General features: G+C 50.0%; 1 protein-coding gene across 1 annotated transcript in view; it reads right to left on the reverse strand.

The window, feature by feature from the left end:
- LOC112125141 (sodium-dependent proline transporter-like) overlaps nucleotides 1–19,066 on the reverse strand; it is a 36,518-nt gene extending 17,452 nt beyond the window's left edge. Inside the window, exons 1-3 of the mRNA XM_026659796.2 lie at nucleotides 18,935–19,066; nucleotides 13,801–13,919; nucleotides 5,244–5,472 (exon numbers count right to left, since the gene is read on the reverse strand). Of these exons, the coding sequence (XP_026515581.1) occupies nucleotides 5,244–5,472; nucleotides 13,801–13,887 (316 nt within the window). The 5' untranslated portion in view covers nucleotides 13,888–13,919; nucleotides 18,935–19,066. The remainder of the gene's footprint in view (nucleotides 1–5,243; nucleotides 5,473–13,800; nucleotides 13,920–18,934) is intronic.
- Nucleotides 19,067–19,574: the final 508 nt, after the last annotated feature.

Below are 19,574 nucleotides of genomic sequence, written 5' to 3' on the forward strand. Positions count from 1 at the left end.
AAGAACTCCACTTAGGAAGAACCCATCAGTTGCACACATACAAAACGGGAAATGACTGCCTAGGAAGGAGTACTGTGGAAAGGGATCTGAGGGTCACAGTGAATCACAAACTAAATACGAGTCAACAGTGTAACGCCATTGCAAAAAAAGCAAACCTCATTCTGGGATGTATTAGCAGGAGTGTGGTAAGCAAGACACGAGAAATAATTCTTCCGCTCTACTCCACGCTGATTAGGCCTCAGCTGGAGTATTGTGTCCAGTTCTGGGCGCCACATTTCAGGAAAGATGTGGACAAAATGGAGGAAGGCCAGAGAACAGCAGAGGCTAAGGCGGCGAACAGCAGAGGCTAACAGAGGGAGTTTGCCTGGGAGCTGTCCGAGAGGAGGTACGCTAAGTGCTGCATTGGGGGGCTGTGTTGGTGAGTATCTGAGTGTCTGTTGCTGGGACAGTTTGTCAGTTTGACCGTGTGGTTGATTGCTTGCTTGTTTGTTTGAAAAGTGTGAATTGGGAGTGCTTTGTTCCAGGTGGGCCTTGAGTGGGCCTGACTGGTATATAAGGGCAGTCAGCAGCGAACCAGCTGAGCGCCGAACAGCAGAGGCTAACAGAGGGAGTTTGCCTGGGAAGAGCGCACTGAGGCTTTCATCTGTGGGTTTCTCTGACTAGTTACTGCATCAGCTGAGGAAGCTCTTAAGAGGAAGGTGATATAGAAGGTGAGCGATCAGCTGTTGTAACCTGCACAGGTTGTGCCACATTTGTCTTTCTTCCACAGGACAGAAGCGACTTTGTCTGTACAAAGTGCAAGCTGGTCTCCATATTGGAAGAGAAGGTTCGAGGTCTGGAGAAACGAGTATCAACTCTGCGTTGGATAAGGGAAAATGAAGATTTCCTGGACAGACGTCAGGAGATGCTTCTACAGCCACAATGTTCTGAAGATTCAGAGCAGGCGCAGCAGGGACAGAAGGATGGTGAAGAAGTTTGGCAGCATGTGACCTCCAGAAGGAGAAAGAGGAGCGTCCATGTACCAGCAATGGAGATACAGGTGAGCAATCGTTTCCATGTTCTCTCTACAGGTACTAATGCGGAGAGTGGACTAGATGACACATCTGAAGGAAAGGAGCAGAAGGAGACTCCACCGATTGGAAGGCAAAAGATGCACTGTCCTAGGGATGAGGGTTCCACGACCACCACTCCCAAGAGGAGGAGGAGGGTGGTGGTGATCGGGGACTCCCTCCTCAGGGGGACTGAGACATCTATCTGCTGCCCCGACCGGGAAAACCGAGAGGTCTGCTGCTTGCCAGGAGCTAGGATACAAGATGTGACGGAGAGACTGCCGAGACTCATCAAGTCCTCGGATCGCTACCCCTTCCTGCTTCTCCACGTGGGAACCAATGATACTGCCAAGAATGACCTTGAGCGGATCACTGCAGACTACGTGGCTCTGGGAAGAAGGATAAAGGAGTTTGAGGCGCAAGTGGTGTTCTCGTCCATCCTCCCTGTGCAAGGAAAAGGCCTGGGTGGAGACCGTCGAATCGTGGAAGTCAACGAATGGCTACGCAGGTGGTGTCGGAGAGAAGGCTTTGGATTCTTCGACCATGGGATGGTGTTCCAAGAAGGAGGAGTGCTAGGCAGAGACGGGCTCCACCTAACGAAGAGAGGGAAGAGCATCTTCGGAAGCAGGCTGGCTAACCTAGTGAGGAGGGCTTTAAACTAGGTTCACCGGGGGAAGGAGACCAAAGCCCTGAGGTAAGTGGGGAAATGGGATCCTGGGAGGAAGCAAGAGCAGGAGAGCGCAAGAGGGGAGGACTCCTGTCTCATACTGAGAAAGAGGGACGATCGATGAGTTATCTTAAGTGCCTATACACAAATGCAAGAAGCCTGGGGAACAAGCAGGGAGAACTGGAAGTCCTGGCACAGTCAGGGAACTATGATGCGATTGGAATAACAGAGACTTGGTGGATAACTCACATGACTGGAGTACTGTCATGGATGGATATAAACTGTTCAGGAAGGACAGGCAGGGCAGAAAAGGTGGGGGAGTTGCATTGTATGTAAGAAAGGAGTATGACTGCTCAGAGCTCCGGTATGAAACTGCAGAAAAACCTGAGAGTCTCTGGATAAAGTTGAGAAGTGTGAGCAACAAGGGTGATGTCGTGGTCGGAGTCTGCTATAGACCACCAGACCAGGGGGATGAGGTGGACAAGTCTTTCTTCCAGCAACTAACAGAAGTTGCTAGATCGCAGGCCCTGGTTCTCATGGGAGACTTTAATCACCCTGATATCTGCTGGGAGAGCAATACAGCGGTGCACAGACAATCCAGGAAGTTTTTGGAAAGTGTAGGGGACAATTTCCTGGTGCAAGTGCTGGAGGAACCAACTAGGGGCAGAGCTTTTCTTGACCTGCTACTCACAAACAGGGAAGAATTAGTAGGGGAAGCAAAAGTGGATGGGAACCTGGGAGGCAGTGACCATGAGATGGTCGAGTTCAGGATCCTGACACAAGGAAGAAAGGAGAGCAGCAGAATACGGACCCTGGACTTCAGAAAAGCAGACTTTGACTCCCTCAGGGAACAGATGGGCAGGATCCCCTGGGAGAATAACATGAAGGGCAAAGGGGTCCAGGAGAGCTGGCTGTATTTTAAAGAATCCTTATTGTGGTTGCAGGAACAAACCATCCCGACGTGTAGAGAGAATAGTAAATATGGCAGGCGACCAGCTTGGCTTAACAGTGAATCCTTGCTGACCTTAAACGCAAAAAAGAAGCTTACAAGAAGTGGAAGATTGGACAAATGACCAGGGAGGAGTATAAAAATATCGCTCAGGCATGCAAGAGTGAAATCAGGAAGGCCAAATCGCACTTGGAGTTGCAGCTAGCAAGGGATGTTAAGAGTAACAAGAAGGGTTTCTTCAGGTATGTTAGCAACAAGAAGAAAGTCAAGGAAAGTGTGGGCCCCTTACTGAATGAGGGAGGCAACCTAGTGACCGAGGATGTGGAAAAAGCTAATGTACTCAATGCTTTTTTTGCCTCTGTCTTCACAAACAAGGTCAGCTCCCAGACTGCTGCACTGGGCAGCACAGTATGGGGAGGAGGTGACCAGCCCTCCGTGGAGAAAGAAGTGGTTCGGGACTATTTAGAAAAACTGGATGAGCACAAATCCATGGGGCCAGATGCGCTGCATCCGAGAGTGCTAAAGGAGTTGGCGGATGTGATTGCGGAGCCACTGGCCATCGTCTTTGAAAACTCATGGTGATCGGGGGAGGTCCCGGATGACTGGAAAAAGGCTAATGTAGTGCCCATCTTTAAAAAAGGGAAGAAGGAGGATCCGGGGAACTACAGGCCAGTCAGCCTCACCTCAGTCCCTGGAAAAATCATGGAGCAGGTCCTCAAGGAATCAATTATGAAACACTTAGAGGAGAGGAAAGTGATCAGGAACAGTCAGCATGGATTCACCAAGGGGAAGTCATGCCTGACTAACCTAATTGCCTTCTATGAGGAGATAACTGGCTCTGTGGATGAAGGGAAAGCAGTGGATGTGTTATTCCTTGACTTTAGCAAAGCTTTTGATACAGTCTCCCACAGTATTCTTGCCGCCAAGTTAAAGAAGTATGGGCTGGATGAATGGACTGTAAGGTGGATAGAAAGCTGGCTAGATCGTCGGGCTCAACGGGTAGTGATCAATGGCTCCATGTCTAGTTGGCAGCCAGTTTCAAGCGGAGTGCCCCAAGGGTCGGTCCTGGGGCCGGGCTCAACGGGTAGTGATCAATGGCTCCATGTCTAGTTGGCAGCCAGTTTCAAGCGGAGTGCCCCAAGGGTCGGTCCTGGGGCCGGTTTTGTTTAATATCTTTATTAATGATTTGGAGGATGGTGTGGACTGCACTCTCAGCAAGTTTGCAGATGAAACTAAATTGGGAGGCGTGGTAGATACGCTGGAGGGTAGGGATCAGATACAGAGGGACCTAGACAAATTGGAGGATTGGGTCAAAAGAAACCTGATGAGGTTCAACAAGGACAAGTGCAGAGTCCTGCACTTAGGACAGAAGAATCCTATGCACTGCTACAGACTAGGGACCGAATGGCTAGGTAGCAGTTCTGCAGGAAAGGACCTAGGGGTCACAGTGGACAAGAAGCTGGATATGAGTCAACAGTGTGCTCTTGTTGCCAAGAAGGCTAATGGCATTTTGGGCTGTATAAGTAGGGGCATTGCCAGCAGATCGAGGGACGTGATCGTTCCCCTTTATGCGACATTGGTGAGGCCTCATCTGGAGTACTGTGTCCAGTTTTGGGCCCCACGCTACAAGAAGGAAGTGGAAATATTGGAAAGAGTCCAGCGGAGGGCAACAAAAATGATTAGGGGTCTGGAGCGCATGACTTATGAGGAGAGGCTGAGGGAACTGGGATTGTTTAGTCTCCAGAAGAGAAGAATGAGGGGGGATTTGATAGCTGCTTTCAACTACCTGAAGGGGGGTTCCAAAGAGGATGGAACTCGGCTGTTCTCAATGGTGGCAGATGACAGAACAAGGAGTAATGGTCTCAAGTTGCAGTGGGGGAGGTCTAGGTTGGATATTAGGAAACACTATTTCACTAGGAGGGTGGTGAAGCACTGGAATGCTTTACCTAGGGAGGTGGTGGAATCTCCTTCCTTAGAGGTTTTTAAGGCCCGGCTTGACAAAGCCCTGGCTGGGATGATTTAGTTGGGAATTGGTCCTGCTTTGAGCAGGGGGTTGGACTAGATGACCTCCTGAGGTCCCTTCCAACCCTGATATTCTATGATTCTATGAAGAGCAACAAAAATGATTAAAGGTCTAGAAAACATGACCTATGGGGGAAGATTGAAAAAAATCGGTTTGTTTAGTCTGGAGAAGAGAAGACGGAGGGGAGACATGATAACCGCTCAGCATCTCTGAGGAGCAGCGGTGGGAACAGAACCCAGGTACCCTGACTCAGTCAGATCCCTACCCGCTAGGCCATGCCACCACCCACAAGTGGCCCTGCTATTAGACAAACACGGCTCCATGCAAACAGCACCATCCGTTCGGATTTCGTCTGGGACTCAGTAGATATTCTGTCTCTGCTCATCACCAGCTTCCCACCACCTGATGGATCCAGGCATTAGTTCCAGAGCAAGAGGAGTGTGATCACGTGACCCGAAGGCAGATGCTTCCCACTGAAGGGATCAGTTACCTATTCTCATCTGCTTCAGTCCAGCATTATCAGACATAGCAGCAAAGAGGCCTGCAGGGACTCACCTCCTCCATTGCGGTAGCAGAGATAGGGGAAGCGCCAGACGTTGCCCAGCCCCACGCAATACCCGATGCAGGAGAGCAGGAACTCGTACTTCCCACCCCACGTCTCCCTGGGCTGGCAGGGGGCAGGGTCCGGGGTCACGGGCTGGATCTGGAAGGCAGGTTGGGGCTGGCTCACGGACTGCGGGTGTTCAGACTCCAGGGTCACACCGTTCAGCTGGACCGGACTCCCCTGCGGTGGGAGGAGAAGGGGGAAAAGAGTCAGAGATCAGACAAATCCCGTTCAGCCGCAGTGCCAGCATGCACGCTCGCATGCCCCTGGGAGGGAGGGCGGGTCTGTCAGCCCACAAGCAAGTTCTGAGCAACCTTCCCCCAGGCACCTCTCCTGGAAGACCCATGCCAGCAGCCCCACCTCACAGAGGAATGGAGGAGGCTGTCCCATAGATCTAGGCCACTCTGCCAGCCCCCATGGCTTGAGACAGAGCCCTGTGGAGGGATCTGGAGGGAATAAGCCCCTGCACTGGCCTCTGGGGAGATGGGCCACATGGGATGACGGAGGGCTCTCCTATTTCTAATGGCTCTGATCCACCCGTCTCCCTTGGCCCAACCCTGCATCTCGGCCTGTGTCACCATCAGCTTGGTCAATGTGGCCAAAACAGCCCTCAACCTTTCCTCCCAAGGCCTCTCCACAGCCCCTGTTCTCCGTCACCGCATGCTGAGTGAACAACCGTCCTCTCCAGCAACCAGGCCCGCCTCCAGTCAGCAGAGACTCCTCGCTCCGCCCCCACACACTCAGGCTGTCCACATCTCACTGTCTCCCCCCACCCAGCATTTCTCAGCTCCATCCTTTTCCTTCTGTCTCTTGCCCAGGCCTCACATCGTGCCTTCCCCACCCCCAATCCATCCCTAACACGGCGAGGGCCATCTTCCCTGCCAGTCACACTGGCACCATGTCTCCTCGCTCCCCTTCTTCCTGGGCATCGAGTCCAAGCGTCTCAGCCTTGGCCCTTCACAGCTCAGCCACTCGCTCCCCATCACCTCCTCCACCCAGCTGGTGGGACCACCCGCGTGTCTGCTCCTCACAAATTCTCTACCACACCCCCGCCCACAGCGCAGCCTCCCTGAACTGCTCCATCAGCCCACCAGCCTCTCGTCTCTGCTTCCCATCCCCGAGCCAGATAGGCCGCTGCCAGGATGCATGCAAGCGATCGGCCCCTGTTTGATGGCTGGACTGTGGTTAATACCTATGCAGCAAGGTACCTGAGCGCTGCCCTCTCGCCCCATTTCATCAGCCAGGTGTCTCCTGTCTAGGGCAGGGACTGTATCCACCTGTTTGCGCAGCACCCAGCACAAGGCCCAGATCCTGATCAAGGCCTCGTATAAATCCCACTCTTCTCCAGCTGGCAGAGCTCCAGTGCAGCTCCAAGCCTGCTTCGTCTAGGTACGAGGAAACAAGCATGTAGGGGTGGGGGGGCCGGGGGAGATCACTTTCCCTTTCACCCAGGGACTGTCTGATCATCAGCACTTGCCATCCCCCTGCACAGAGGCTGCCAGGACTAGCACCTTGGCAGAGCAGCACTGCCTGGGCACCATCTGCCTTGGACAGACAGATCAGCAGCTCTCATCACTGGCAGCTGCCTCCCCGCTTCATCAGCGCCTCTCTTCACACATCACCTGTCAGAGCAATGCCTGCAACTGCCAGCGGGGCTGGACAAGGCTTGGTCTCTTAGCAGCACTCAACCGGGAAAACACAGACAACAATTCAACAGGGAAACTCAACTTGCAAGCAGCAGGGCCATCAGAAAACACACCCAGCAAGCCAGGAAGGGGTGGCTTGATTCCACGTAGAGCAGTGGTTCTCAACCAGGGGTACGCGTACCCCTGGGGGGTACACGGGTCTTCCAGGGAGTACATCAACTCATCTAGATATTTGCCTAGTGTTACAACAGGCTGCATAAAAAGCACTAGCGAAGTCCGCACAAACTACAATGTCATACAGACAAAATGAGAAAGTCAGCAATATTTCAGTCCTAGTGTGCAGGGACATGTTTGTATTCTTAGGTCTGATTTCGTAACCAAGTCGTTTATAAGTGAGGTGAAGCTTGGGGTACACAAGACAAATCAGGCTCCTGTAAGAGGCACGGTGGTCTGGGAAGGCCGAGAGCCACTGATGCGCCAGGATGGGACGTAGCGCGTACAGCTCCCCCAACTCACAAGTTCCCTGGTCGGCGAGGAGTGGGATCCGGGGAAAGGTTTCTCGTTTGCGCACAGTACAGAACCCCGGCACAGATCAGCATATGCTCCTTAGCTGGGCTCAGGGCTGGACCAGCAGAGGGGGATGTAGCCAGGACGGAGGTGCACTGGCAGTGATGTCGTCGGGGTAGGACGGGAGGCTGAAAGCAAGGAGCACGCTGCACCGGCAGAGGTATCTGGCTGCACAGGGGGAGCAGCTTGTGCATGCTGCAGGGAAGTGCTGTCCATCTCCGGCCAGCGCTGCCAGACCCTCACTGGTGTGAGCGCTAAACTCGTGCACGAGGCTTGCTGTGAGAGAGGGAATTTGAACGGGTTTGTGTCAGGGGCAGCAGCTCCCTTCCTGTCCCTGCGTGTAACATGGCAGGTGCGTACGGGTAGGCCAGCCCCAGTAGGCCCTAGAGAATCCAGACCCACACACGGGAGGGGTGGGGAAGCCAGCGACTTGGCACCAGTTATCTCAGCATAGAATTCTGGCTCCCTGCAGAGTGGGCTCAGCTCCCAAGCTCACACCTGCGCTGCGGTACCAGAGGGCTCCCCATCACCTCTCCCCGGCCCCCCCATGTAAGGGGCACGGCACCACCAGTCTGCCTGCTCCCAGAGCATAGCTATCACATGGGCACAAGGGATGGGAAGGAAGCCTGGGGGCAGGGCACAAGGGACCCAGAGCTGCAACATTTGGATCCACCCCAAAAATCTGTATCTGGCCGTCTCTAGCATCAGCAGGGCCAGCCCCAGGCCTATGGGACTCCAGCCAGCTCACACTCCACCTATCTCACCTCTCACTGCCTCTGGCACCGAGGGGGAAGGCCGCTGGAGGGCAGCTGAGCCAGCGGGCACCCTGAGAGAGAGGCAGGCTGAAGCAAATGGCAGGACAGGACTTGATTAGTGCATAGGACACCAGAGGAAGGAAGGAGCAGAGAGAAAGGGCTGCAGGGAACGTGGCAGATGCATGACTCCCAGGGCTCTCGGCAGTGGCTGCCGGCAGCGTTGATATGAGTGGAGCCATCAGCTGCTGAGCAGTGGATTTCACAGTCCGCCAATCTGCAGGGACAGTTAGCAGCAGCGACTGAGTGGGGGGAAGATTTCACCCAAATCAGACTGCAGGGTGGGAACTGAGTGAGCCCTCGACACTCCCCAGCCCCCGACTGAGGTCAGCACTGCTCCTTGAACCCTAACAGCAGCCGGGATGCTCTGGTAGAAGCCGGAGACCTTGGGAGCCGGCAGCAGCTTCTCTCTTTTCTCCCTTAGCAGTTCCTGGGGCGGGGGGGTCTCCGGAGGCAGGACACTGTATTTTATACAGCGCTACACTGAGAAGAGCCAGTTGCCAGCAGAGACGGCGCTGGAAAAACCAGGTCAGAGCCAGCAGGTAGAACCGAGAACATAGGGACCAGTCCAGCACCCTAGAGAAGCCAGTGGGGCCCAAAGGGGCTCAGCACCCAACCGGGTCAGGTCCTTAAGTTATAAACTCCTCTGGACTGAGTGTAATCAAAGCACCATGCTCTGGCATTGAAGACTGTCAGGTTGAAACACACACAGGCAGCATGGTTTGGAGCACGGCCACAGGGCCAGGAACTCATGAGTTCTAATCCCAGCTCTGCCACCGATTGGCTGCGGAGCCTTGGGCAGACCACTTAACCTTTGTGACTCAATTTCCCCATCTGTGAAATAGGGATAATGATATTTAATCATCTACCCCACAGGGTAGGATTATTAGTCAGTGCTGTCAGAACCCACTGTAAATTATGTGTCTTGACAAATTTCCCTTTTGAAACAATGGGTTAGGTCACGGAAAAACTGTTTCACAAAATGCAACTGCTATGGAAAATGGCCGTAGAGGGGTCACAGAATCCCAAATCCAGCACGTTCTCCCAACCCCACCTCTGCCTTGAAGAATTACAGAAACCATAAGAGTGACTGGAGGTCAGAGCTCGTTTTGGAGCAAGGCTGATTATTATGGAAATTGAATACTCTGCACCAGTGCTTCATTTGTAATGAAAGAGGTTCAGGACTCAAGCAATGAGGTGCTGGGTCTCAAGCAATTCTTTTACATTCATAACGGATGCAGCAATTCAGAGGCGCCGGGGCGCGGGACCGCCACAATTTAAGCCTTTTCTGCACTTACAGCCTCACTTGAAAGATCTGAAAGTCCTGCACAAACATGAATTTGTCTTAGCCAGGCTGGTCAGTATTGTCACTCCTGGTTTAGAAATGGGGCAACTGAGGCACACAGTGATGAAGTGACAAGCCAAAGGTCACACCAAGTGGCAGTAGCAGAGTAACCGAACCTAGAAACCCTAACTTCCAGGCTCCTACTTGAACTATTAGAGAACGCTACCTCCAACCTCACTTCTCTCAAACTAAGATTGTTTTTAGGGAAAGACACAACATTTCCTGTGTGTGTAGGGTGGGAGGGGGAAGGATTCTGATAGCCAAACTGGGCAGGAGGCAGAAATTCTCTCGGCCCCTTAGCACTGGCCGTACTACTTGCAGAGACTCCATGGATGGATAAAACAGACTCAACGCCTGCAAAAGGTGCTTGTAGCTGATCCGTGGAACACCATGCTGCCAGCACACTCTTACCTCCCCAGTTCTCGGTCACACCCACTCGTTGCATTGTCTTAACTTACACAAGCTCTCTTACTATGCATTCCCACAGCACCCACCCGCACAACGGGGCTCGATCCTGAGTGGGGCCTCCGGGCGCCTATGCAATATGCAATTGGTCATTTTAACTGGCTCTAAATCCTGGCACAATTCTTACCACCTCCCTACGCTTCTCTTGTAATGGGTGTTTTCAGCTTCACGCCCAACCCTGCTCCCTCAGAAGTAGGTAACAGCAGCAAAGCACATTCCCCAAAGTGGCACGTCCTATTGCTCAAGTCTATGTCGCCAGCTGCCTGCCGGTCATTTCCCAGCCTTGGAGGCCACATCCAAGGCACAACAGCCTCTGCATGCTGGGAAGCAGAAAACAAGTGACAAAATACCACAGGGCCGTGCCACGTCTCTGTGCTCACACGCGGTGTCCCATGAGTTTTTAGTTCTGTTCATGCACGGAAGAGGTATTGCATGAGCAACAGCTGCCCTGACCACAGCCCCACTTCAGTTCCCTTGGCCTCTGCGGAGGCTGCTAACAAGAGGGGATCAGTCAGGGCCAGCTTCTGGAGGGTGGATTTTCTGATGTGGAAGCCCTGTTGTCTGCTACAAGCCAGCCAGAGACCCAGACTGGCAGCCACATTGCACATAGGACACTAGACACCCAACCCTACCAAAAAAAGCTGTACTAGCTGCCACAGTGGTGTTAAGGACGGGTCGGGCAGTTTAACGGAGGAAGGATGGCCTAAGGGTTAAGGTACTGGAGTGGGACCCAGTAAATCTAGGTTCTATTCCCAGGACTTCCAGTGATACCTTGGGCCAATCACTTAGTCTCCCGGTGCCTCAGCATCCCCGCCTGTAAAAGGAGGGTGACAATGACTCCCCCCAACAGGAGTGTTGTGAAGACTAACTCATTAATATACATGAGGTGCTCAGATACGACGGCGACCATGTAAGTGTCTAGACATGGAACAGTGTAGCTCGAGCAGTCAGGCGTGTTTAGCATACGTGTATTATTGTATACGACGTGGCCCCTTAGGTCCAATAGGCTATTGCTTAAGTAGTCAGCAGGGAGAACCTCTTTCCAGTGGAACTCTAGTGGGCGGCTCAACAGGCTGCCCCCGCCTGCCTTCCAGACATGGACAGACACTGCCTGAAAAGCATGGTATCCAGGGGAAATTCATAAGGGGCAGAGGGGGTGCCATCTCTCTGAACACCTTACATTTATTATTTTTATTATCTTCGCGCCTAGGAGCCCTAGTCTGGCACTGGTCCCTGTCAGAGACAAGATACTAGGCGAGATGGACCATTGGCCTGACACCGTGCGGCTGTTCTTATGTTCTTGGTCAAGGAGCAGGAACTCCATTGCGCTAGGCGCTGTACAGACACAGAACAAAACAATGGGCCGTGCCCCCAAAAGCTCACGGTTGAAAACAAGCAATGAAAAGACAGACCGATAGGGGAGCACAACGTGGCCATCCTGCTCTGCCGTTGGCAGCGGTCTCAGGACACCAGTCGGTTTTTTTGTAGGCCTCACGGCAAAGGAGAGTTTTGTGGCGAGATTCGAAGGCGGACAGTGAGGTAACTCTGTGAGCGATTACAGGGAGGGCCTTGCAGGCGTGTGGGGCAGCGTGAGAGAAAGCACAAAGCTGTTTGTTTCGAAAGCTAACAGGTGGGTAATGGAGACTGGTGCTCTTGGCCTGGCCCTGTTAACAACAGAGGCAGACAGAGCCCGTTCGGAGCCTGCTGAGCCCGAGCGGCGTATTCGTTACACCCAGGCTGGCACTCTACAGTGTTATTGTGCGGTTATCTCAATTCCATAGCTATCGTCTCTGTGTACAGTAAACACACCAGGGCCGGCTGAGCCACCGCCCTCGGGTGGGTGACGTCACGTGGTACCGCCCAGCAAAACCCTGATCGTTCACATTCCTTTCAGCAGGAGGCCTGCACGGAGTCACAAGTTGGGCTCTGCGATGGCAGGACCTCAGGCGAGAGTGCCCCAAAGACTACTGGGGGGCAGAGAGTGGAGGTGGGAGATCAGAGAGTTGCCATGAGCCATGATAACAGGGGACGTGTATGGGATCAGGAGTTTGCCATTCCCCGTCCCAGCCCCCTTATCAGGAGGGGAGATGGGGCTGATCTGCATGGTGCCCCCCGCATGCAGTTGTGCTGTTTGCGATAGGACCAGTGCTGATGACAGGGCCCTGTTGCTTTTCTCTGGGGTGCAGCAACACAAGAACAATTGCCAGAAACCTGAAAGGGCAGCCACACCCCAGCATAGCCTGCAGCTCTCTCAGACAGGCCGGCTTTACGTGACTAACGCCCATGGCAGGGTCCCCCGGAAACCCAGCTGCACAGAATCAAAAGGCCCAGGATGGCAGCTCTGAGCAGTAGACACCCTTTGCCTCTGTGGACCCTGCGCTGCTAACCCACAGCACCACACGCTTAGTCACATGAGGGCTGCAAAGGCAAGAAGAGGAAGAGGGCTCTGTCTATTTCAGTCTCCTACACAGACACTCTGGGAGCCGCAAACATTAGTCACATCTGCTCAGTGCCATCAGGGTACGGGCTACGGTGCATCAGCGGGGTCTGATGTATGGGAAATACACCAGCCACAGTCTTTCCTGCATGCCTGCAGCAAGTCAGACTAAATTAGTGGGGTGGAGAGAGTCTGGTGCATCTCACTTGGATCAAGAGAGCACTGCATTCTGGGAGTTCTATTCTCCACAGGTCTCACCCTCCTCCCTCATATTAAAGGAGAAGGCAGGTGCAAACTGTTTCATTTCCTGCATTAGGTGAAACTTTTATGCACCTGGCAAGTTGTGAGTGTCACCACATCAGCGTGGGAAACCCTGTTCCAGACAAGGGATGGGCAAGATCCAGATAGGATTTATGGTCTAGGAGTTTTTATACTCCTCTGTTGGTGGATTGTGATGATAAACTATCATAGAGCTAGAAGCACAAAAATAGGAAACACCACCACTATACGGCTACACTCCAAAGGTTATAAATGATCTGATTTAAGCCTTTTTGAGCTTGGATTCTTTGTAACCAGATGCAATATGTATTATCTTAAAGGTGCTTCGGGGATTAAACACACACACAAAATCCCTCCAAGGAAATCCAGAACTAAGGCAATTAGTGGGCCAGATTCCAATCTCAGTCACTCCAGCAGAGACCTACAGTAACACCAATGAAGCAAATAGAGTCATCACTCCAAATCTACCTGTGTAACCAACCAAGATCAGCATCTGTAGCAGCCTGCTACAGGCTAATGGGGAAGGAGGTGCAGGAGAACCCTGCTTATGGTAGGAGCTACAAAATGTAACAAGGGGAGTTAAATACACACAGCCAGCTTGGCATCTCTGAACTCCATGGCTTTTGATGGGAGCCTGTCTCCTCTAGGTCACAAGTTCAAGCCAAGCCCAGCCCAGCCAACACCAGGAGAGGAAGAACTGGAAAGTTCGGTGCTCAGGTGAAAGTAATTGTGTGCATGGGATGTCTCAGACATATGCTCAAATCTCAACAGGGAGTGATCCCAGCTGAACGGGGGCCTCAAGAGCTCCCCCTTCCCAAGTCATGATTCAGGTGGGGAAGCCTGCCCTAGGGCTGCCAATCTGCACCCAGTCTGGGGATAATCAGAGACTCGCAGCCTCATCCCCAGAAACCTAGAAAGGAAGAGTCCTAGTCCTAGCCCAAGCCCTGCTATACTCACCGGCATCACAGTCGCTGGCATTTCCTGCTCCGGGAAGTCACGCTGCCTTACACCCTCGCCGGGCCATTGTTCAGGGAACAGCTTCATTCCAAGACTGCGGGTGAATGAAAGGAGCCAGCCTAAGCCACGGCAAGGGAGGAAGAGACACAGACGTTAGGGAACTGTAGCCCATATCGCTCTCACCTGGGGGCCAGGTGAAGCCCCGCCCCTTAGCCTCACATGTCACCTGGATTCTTCACAGTAACCAGAACCCAACCTCACTCAGGCAAGGCAGCTCTCCCCAAGCTTAAAGAGACACGGTCCCTTTCTGTGCATGCAGCAGGCAAAGGAATAAGGGAGATGTCACACAGCGGGAGGCTGAATTACTATTGTTGCCTGCCTGGGAAGATCTTAAGGAGCTGTGTGCTTTGCAGACATGTGAAGAGACATGGTCCCTGCCCTAAGGAGCTTGCTTATGGGCATCTCCCATCTTTGGCAGGGACCAGGAACACAACTTGGTAGTTCGGATTAATTCATTAATGTTTGTGCAGTGCTAATTACACATCACTCACCTCCCATGGGGGCAACAAAGTGTCAGGATCAATGTGGGGAAAGGGGCAAAGATTCATAGAAGTCCCTGCAAGCCAAACTGTACCCTTCAGCCCTCCCCAAGGATGGACCTGACCCTTCACTTCTCCCCAAAATTCAACCTGACTTCCCCTCTCCTGGACTTGGTGGAATGGGGGACGTGTTCTGCTTTGTACGCAAGAGGGTGCAGGCTCAATTCTTCTAGAGAGAGAGCTGGTCCAATGGTGAGGGTGCTAGCTGGGCACTTAAACAACCCACGTTCAACTCCATACTCTGCCCCAGATTTCCCATTTGACCTTGGTCAAGTCTCTTCGTACCTGTTTGCCTCAGTTTCGATAATAGCCCTGTCCTACCTCACCCTCACTGGTTGTTGTGACATTAAAGATTGTAAAGTGCTGAAATGCTATAATAATAGGAGCCATATAAGTACTTACAATAGAGAGGTAACTTCAGCCTCACGATCCCGCACACTAGTGAACAGACTTTTGGATTTGTAAGCTGTGGCGAGCTATTCCTAAATGGACTGTTCAGAACAGTTCTGGTCTCAGGCAGCTCTTTGAAATGGTTTACAACTTTCAGGCTGACCTAAGCATGGGCAGAAGCTCTCAGGCAGAATTTATTTAGCTGCCCATTAGGTACTGCTATTCTTATCTCCACAGCCAAGGGAGGTGTCTCAAAGACCTCCTTTATCATATTCTCACACTGAGCTACACTTCCCTCGCAGATGCATCTTAATACTGACGTCACTGAAAACATTATGTTAAAAGAACATTGAGATTCTCATGGGTAATAATTTATGCATGCCAGAAAGAGTACAAAAGGCATTTATACACAAGACACACAATGATGTCCTTAAGAGCCACTGCTTAATCCACTGCTCTTTCTAGGCTGCAGAAAACACTGTACATTGTCTAGTCGGAAATAACACATGTTCATGCATTTGTAGACTGTATCAAATGAATAGAGGCAAATATTTCCTACTTTTGGGGTACTTCCCCATGTAACCTGAACACTAGGCTTAGCAGAATTGTTACGAATTTAAATGGATCGTATCAATGTTTATTTTGAAACAATTTAAATGTGTATGTATTTCAATTGTCACATTTGTATCAGACAATAGTTATTTAATGACAGTAGACAGAGATTCAAAGAGCTAAAGCTCTAGAACTGTTGACACACAAATTGACAATCTCACATGTCAAAATATATAAAGTAAATATCCTAATAACTTCTCAAGCAGCATTTTTCTTACTTTGCCTATTTGTAAATTTTGATTATTATCATTGGAAATATTTGTTCATCTGTGTATGTACAGTGAAATTGACATTTATTAACATTTACCGATAAAAATTGAATTCTTCCAAGCCTACTTAACATTCATTTAACATAGTTTTTTAAATAGAATTTCCTAGGATGGGTGTTTTTTTAAAAGAAAAAACACAGAGAAAAGGCCACACACCACCATGTCCCTCACAAGGTCCATAGGAGGGAGACCCTCCCTCTATGCCAGGGGTTGGCAACCTTTCAGAAGTGGTGTGCCGAGTCTTCATTTATTCACTCTAATTTAAGGTTTCGCGTGCCAGTAATACATTTTAATGTTTTTAGAAGATCTCTTTCTATAAGTCTATAATATATAATTAAACTATTGTTGAGGGATAGTTCAGTGGTTTGAGCAGTGGCCTGTTAAACCCAGGGTTGAGAGTTCAATCCTTGAGGGGGCCATTTAGGGATCTGGGGCAAAATTGGTACTTGGTCCTGCTAGTGAAGGCAGCGGACTGGACTCGCAGACCTTTCAGGGTCCCTTCCAGCTCTATGAGATGGTATATCTCCACATATATTATTATTATGTAAAGTAAATAAGGTTTTTAAAATGTTTAAGAAGCTTCATTTAAAATTAAATTAAAATGCAGAGCCCCCTGGACCAGTAGCCAAGACCCGGGCAGTGTGAGTGCCACTGAAAATCAGCTCACGTGCAGCCTTTGGCACGCATGCCATAGGTTGCCTACCCCTGCTCTATAGATTCATAGATTCTAGGACTGGAAGGGACCTCGAGAGGTCATCGAGTCCAGTCCCCTGCCCTCATGGCAGGACCAAATACTGTCTAGACCATCCCTGATAGACATTTATCTAACCTACTCTTAAATATCTCCAGAGATGGAGATTCCACAACCTCCCTAGGCAGTTTATTCCAGTATTTAACCACCCTGACAGTTAGGAACTTTTTCCTAATGTCCAACCTAAACTTCCCTTTCTGCAGTTTAAGCCCATTGCTTCTTGTTCTAGCCTTAGAGGCTAAGGTGAACAAGTTTTCTCCCTCCTCCTTATGACACCCTTTTAGATACCTGAAAACTGCTATCATGTCCCCTCTCAGTCTTCTCTTTTCCAAACTAAACAAACCCAATTCTTTCAGCCTTCCTTCATAGGTCATGTTCTCAAGACCTTTAATCATTCTTGTTGCTCTTCTCTGGACCCTCTCCAATTTCTCCACATCTTTCTTGAAATGCGGTGCCCAGAACTGGACACAATACTCCAGTTGAGGCCTAACCAGCGCAGAGTAGAGTGGAAGAATGACTTCTCGTGTCTTGCTCACAACAGAATCATGTTTGCTTTTTTTGCAACAGCATCACACTGTTGACTCATATTTAGCTTGTGGTCCACTATAACCCCTAGATCCCTTTCTGCCGTACTCCTTCCTAGACAGTCTCTTCCCATTCTGTATATGTGAAACTGATTGTTCCTTCCTAAGTGGAGCACTTTGCATTTGTCTTTGTTAAACTTCATCCTGTTTACCTCAGACCATTTCTCCAATTTGTCCAGATCATTTTGAATTATGACCCTATCCTCCAAAGCAGTTGCAATCCCTCCCAGTTTGGTATCATCTGCAAACTTAATAAGCGTACTTTCTATGCCAATATCTAAGTCGTTGATGAAGATATTGAACAGAGCCGGTTCCAAAACAGACCCCTGCGGAACTCCACTTGTTATACCTTTCCAGCAGGATTGGGAACCATTAATAACTACTCTCTCAGTATGGTTATCCAGCCAGTTATGCACCCACCTTATAGTAGCCCCATCTAAGTTGTATTTGCCTAGTTTATTGATAAGAATATCATGCGAGACCGTATCAAATGCCTTACTAAAGTCTAGGTATACCACATCCACCGCTTCTCCCTTATCCACAAGACTCGTTATCCTATCAAAGAAAGCTATCAGATTGGTTTGACATGATTTGTTCTTTACAAATCCATGCTGGCTATTCCCTATCACCTTACCACCTTCCAAGTGGTTGCAGATGATTTCCTTAATTACTTGCTCCATTATCTTCCCTGGCACAGAAGTTAAACTAACTGGTCTGTAGTTTCCTGGGTTGTTTTTATTTCCCTTTTTATAGATGGGCACTATATTTGCCCTTTTCCAGTCTTCTGGAATCTCTCCTGTCTCCCATGATTTTCCAAAGATAATAGCTAGAGGCTCAGATACCTCCTCTATTAGCTCCTTGAGTATTCAAGGATGCATTTCATCAGGCCTTGGTGACTTGCAGGCATCTAACTTTTCTAAGTGATTTTTAACTTGTTCTTTTTTTATTTTATCTTCTAAACCTTAGACGTCATTAAGCATCTCTGCCATTTCCAAGTTTCCTGTTACTGTTTCTCCGTCCTCACTGAGTAGTGGGCCTACCCCGTCCTTGGTCTTCCTCTTGCTTCTAATGTATTGATACAAATTCTTCTTGTTTCCCTTTATTCCTGTAGCTAGTTTGAGCTCATTTTGTGCCTTTGCCTTTCTAACCTTGCCCCTGCATTCCTGTGTTGTTTGCCTATATTCATCCTTTGTAATCTGTCCTAGTTTCCATTTTTTATATGACTCCTTTTTATTTTTTAGATCATGCAAGATCTCGTGGTTAAGCCAAGGTGGTCTTTTGCCACATTTTCTGTCTTTCCTAACCAGCAGAATAGCTTGCTTTTGGGCCCTTAATAGTGTCCCTTTGAAAAATTGCCAACTCTCCTCAGTTGTTTTTCCCTTCAGTTTTGATTCCCATGGGACCTTACCTATCAGCTCTCTGAGCTTACCAAAATCCGCCTTCCTGAAATCCATTGTCTCTATTTTGCTGTACTCCCTTCTACTCTTCCTTAGAATTGTGAACTCTATGATTTCACTTTCACCCAAGATGCCTTCTACTTTCAACACCCAGGCTTTTTTTTACCGTAGAGGGTTTACACAGAACCCCGCCTCATTCTCTGTGTCCCTCACAGGATGGGCAGTGAGTGAGATGAGAGTTAGAGGAGCCTTGCCTCACTATCTGCACATCAGATAAGCCACTCAGGTAGTAAACACACACCCAGATAGGCAGACAGAAAGGGTTCCATGAACGAGACATGGCTTGCATTGAATGAGGTAAGTCTCCCATGCACACCACACCTGTGCATTTTAAAAAAACAGTGCATCTTTAAAATGTACATTAAATAAAGCAGGACCCCACTCTGCACACTTCTCTGCACTGAACTATGCATGTCCTTATCTAATGTGCAAGGCCTGGTGTATGCTTGCAAGGCACACCACAGACACCTACCTGCAATCCAAATGTTGGAGCTATTGAAAAGCTGCAGGGCAGCTCTGATCTAGGGAGCAGAGCATGGGTGGCAATGGGAAAGCAGATGTCACTGCAGAACAAGTCTGATTACATCCACCAATTATTTGTTGTCTCTCCTCGCTCTCTTTTTCCTGTTGAAGTAAAATGGAAAGAAACTTTAGAATAAAAATTCAGAAGTCCTGGATCTCAGCTCCCCAGAGCGTCTGCTCCCCCTGGGTTGATGCAATGGCCCTAAAGATTTGTTTGCTGGTGCAAATTCAAATGAGAAATAGTAAGGCACAAATTTTGAACAGTGGGGGTGATTAACCACCAGAACAAACTACCAGGAGAAGTGATGGATTCTCCATCTCCTGAAGTGTCCAAATCTCATTGCAGGATGGGGTTCAATAAAATCATAGAATATCAGGGTTGGAAGGGACCTCAGGAGGTCAACTAGTCCAACTCCCTTCTCAAAGCAGGACCAATCCCCAGACAGATTTTTGCCTCAGATCCCTAAATAGCGCCCCCCTCCCCAACGATTGAACTCACAACCCTGGGTTTAGCAGGCCAATGCTCAAACCACTGATAGGTTCAACCCCTATAAACTTATGTGTAATGTGTTAGCTTTTCCCTTTGAGTT

This window comes from Terrapene carolina, unplaced genomic scaffold (genome assembly GCF_002925995.2).
Source record: "Terrapene carolina triunguis isolate 2854851 unplaced genomic scaffold, T_m_triunguis-2.0 Scaffold676, whole genome shotgun sequence".
Classification (NCBI taxonomy): domain Eukaryota; kingdom Metazoa; phylum Chordata; order Testudines; family Emydidae; genus Terrapene; species Terrapene triunguis.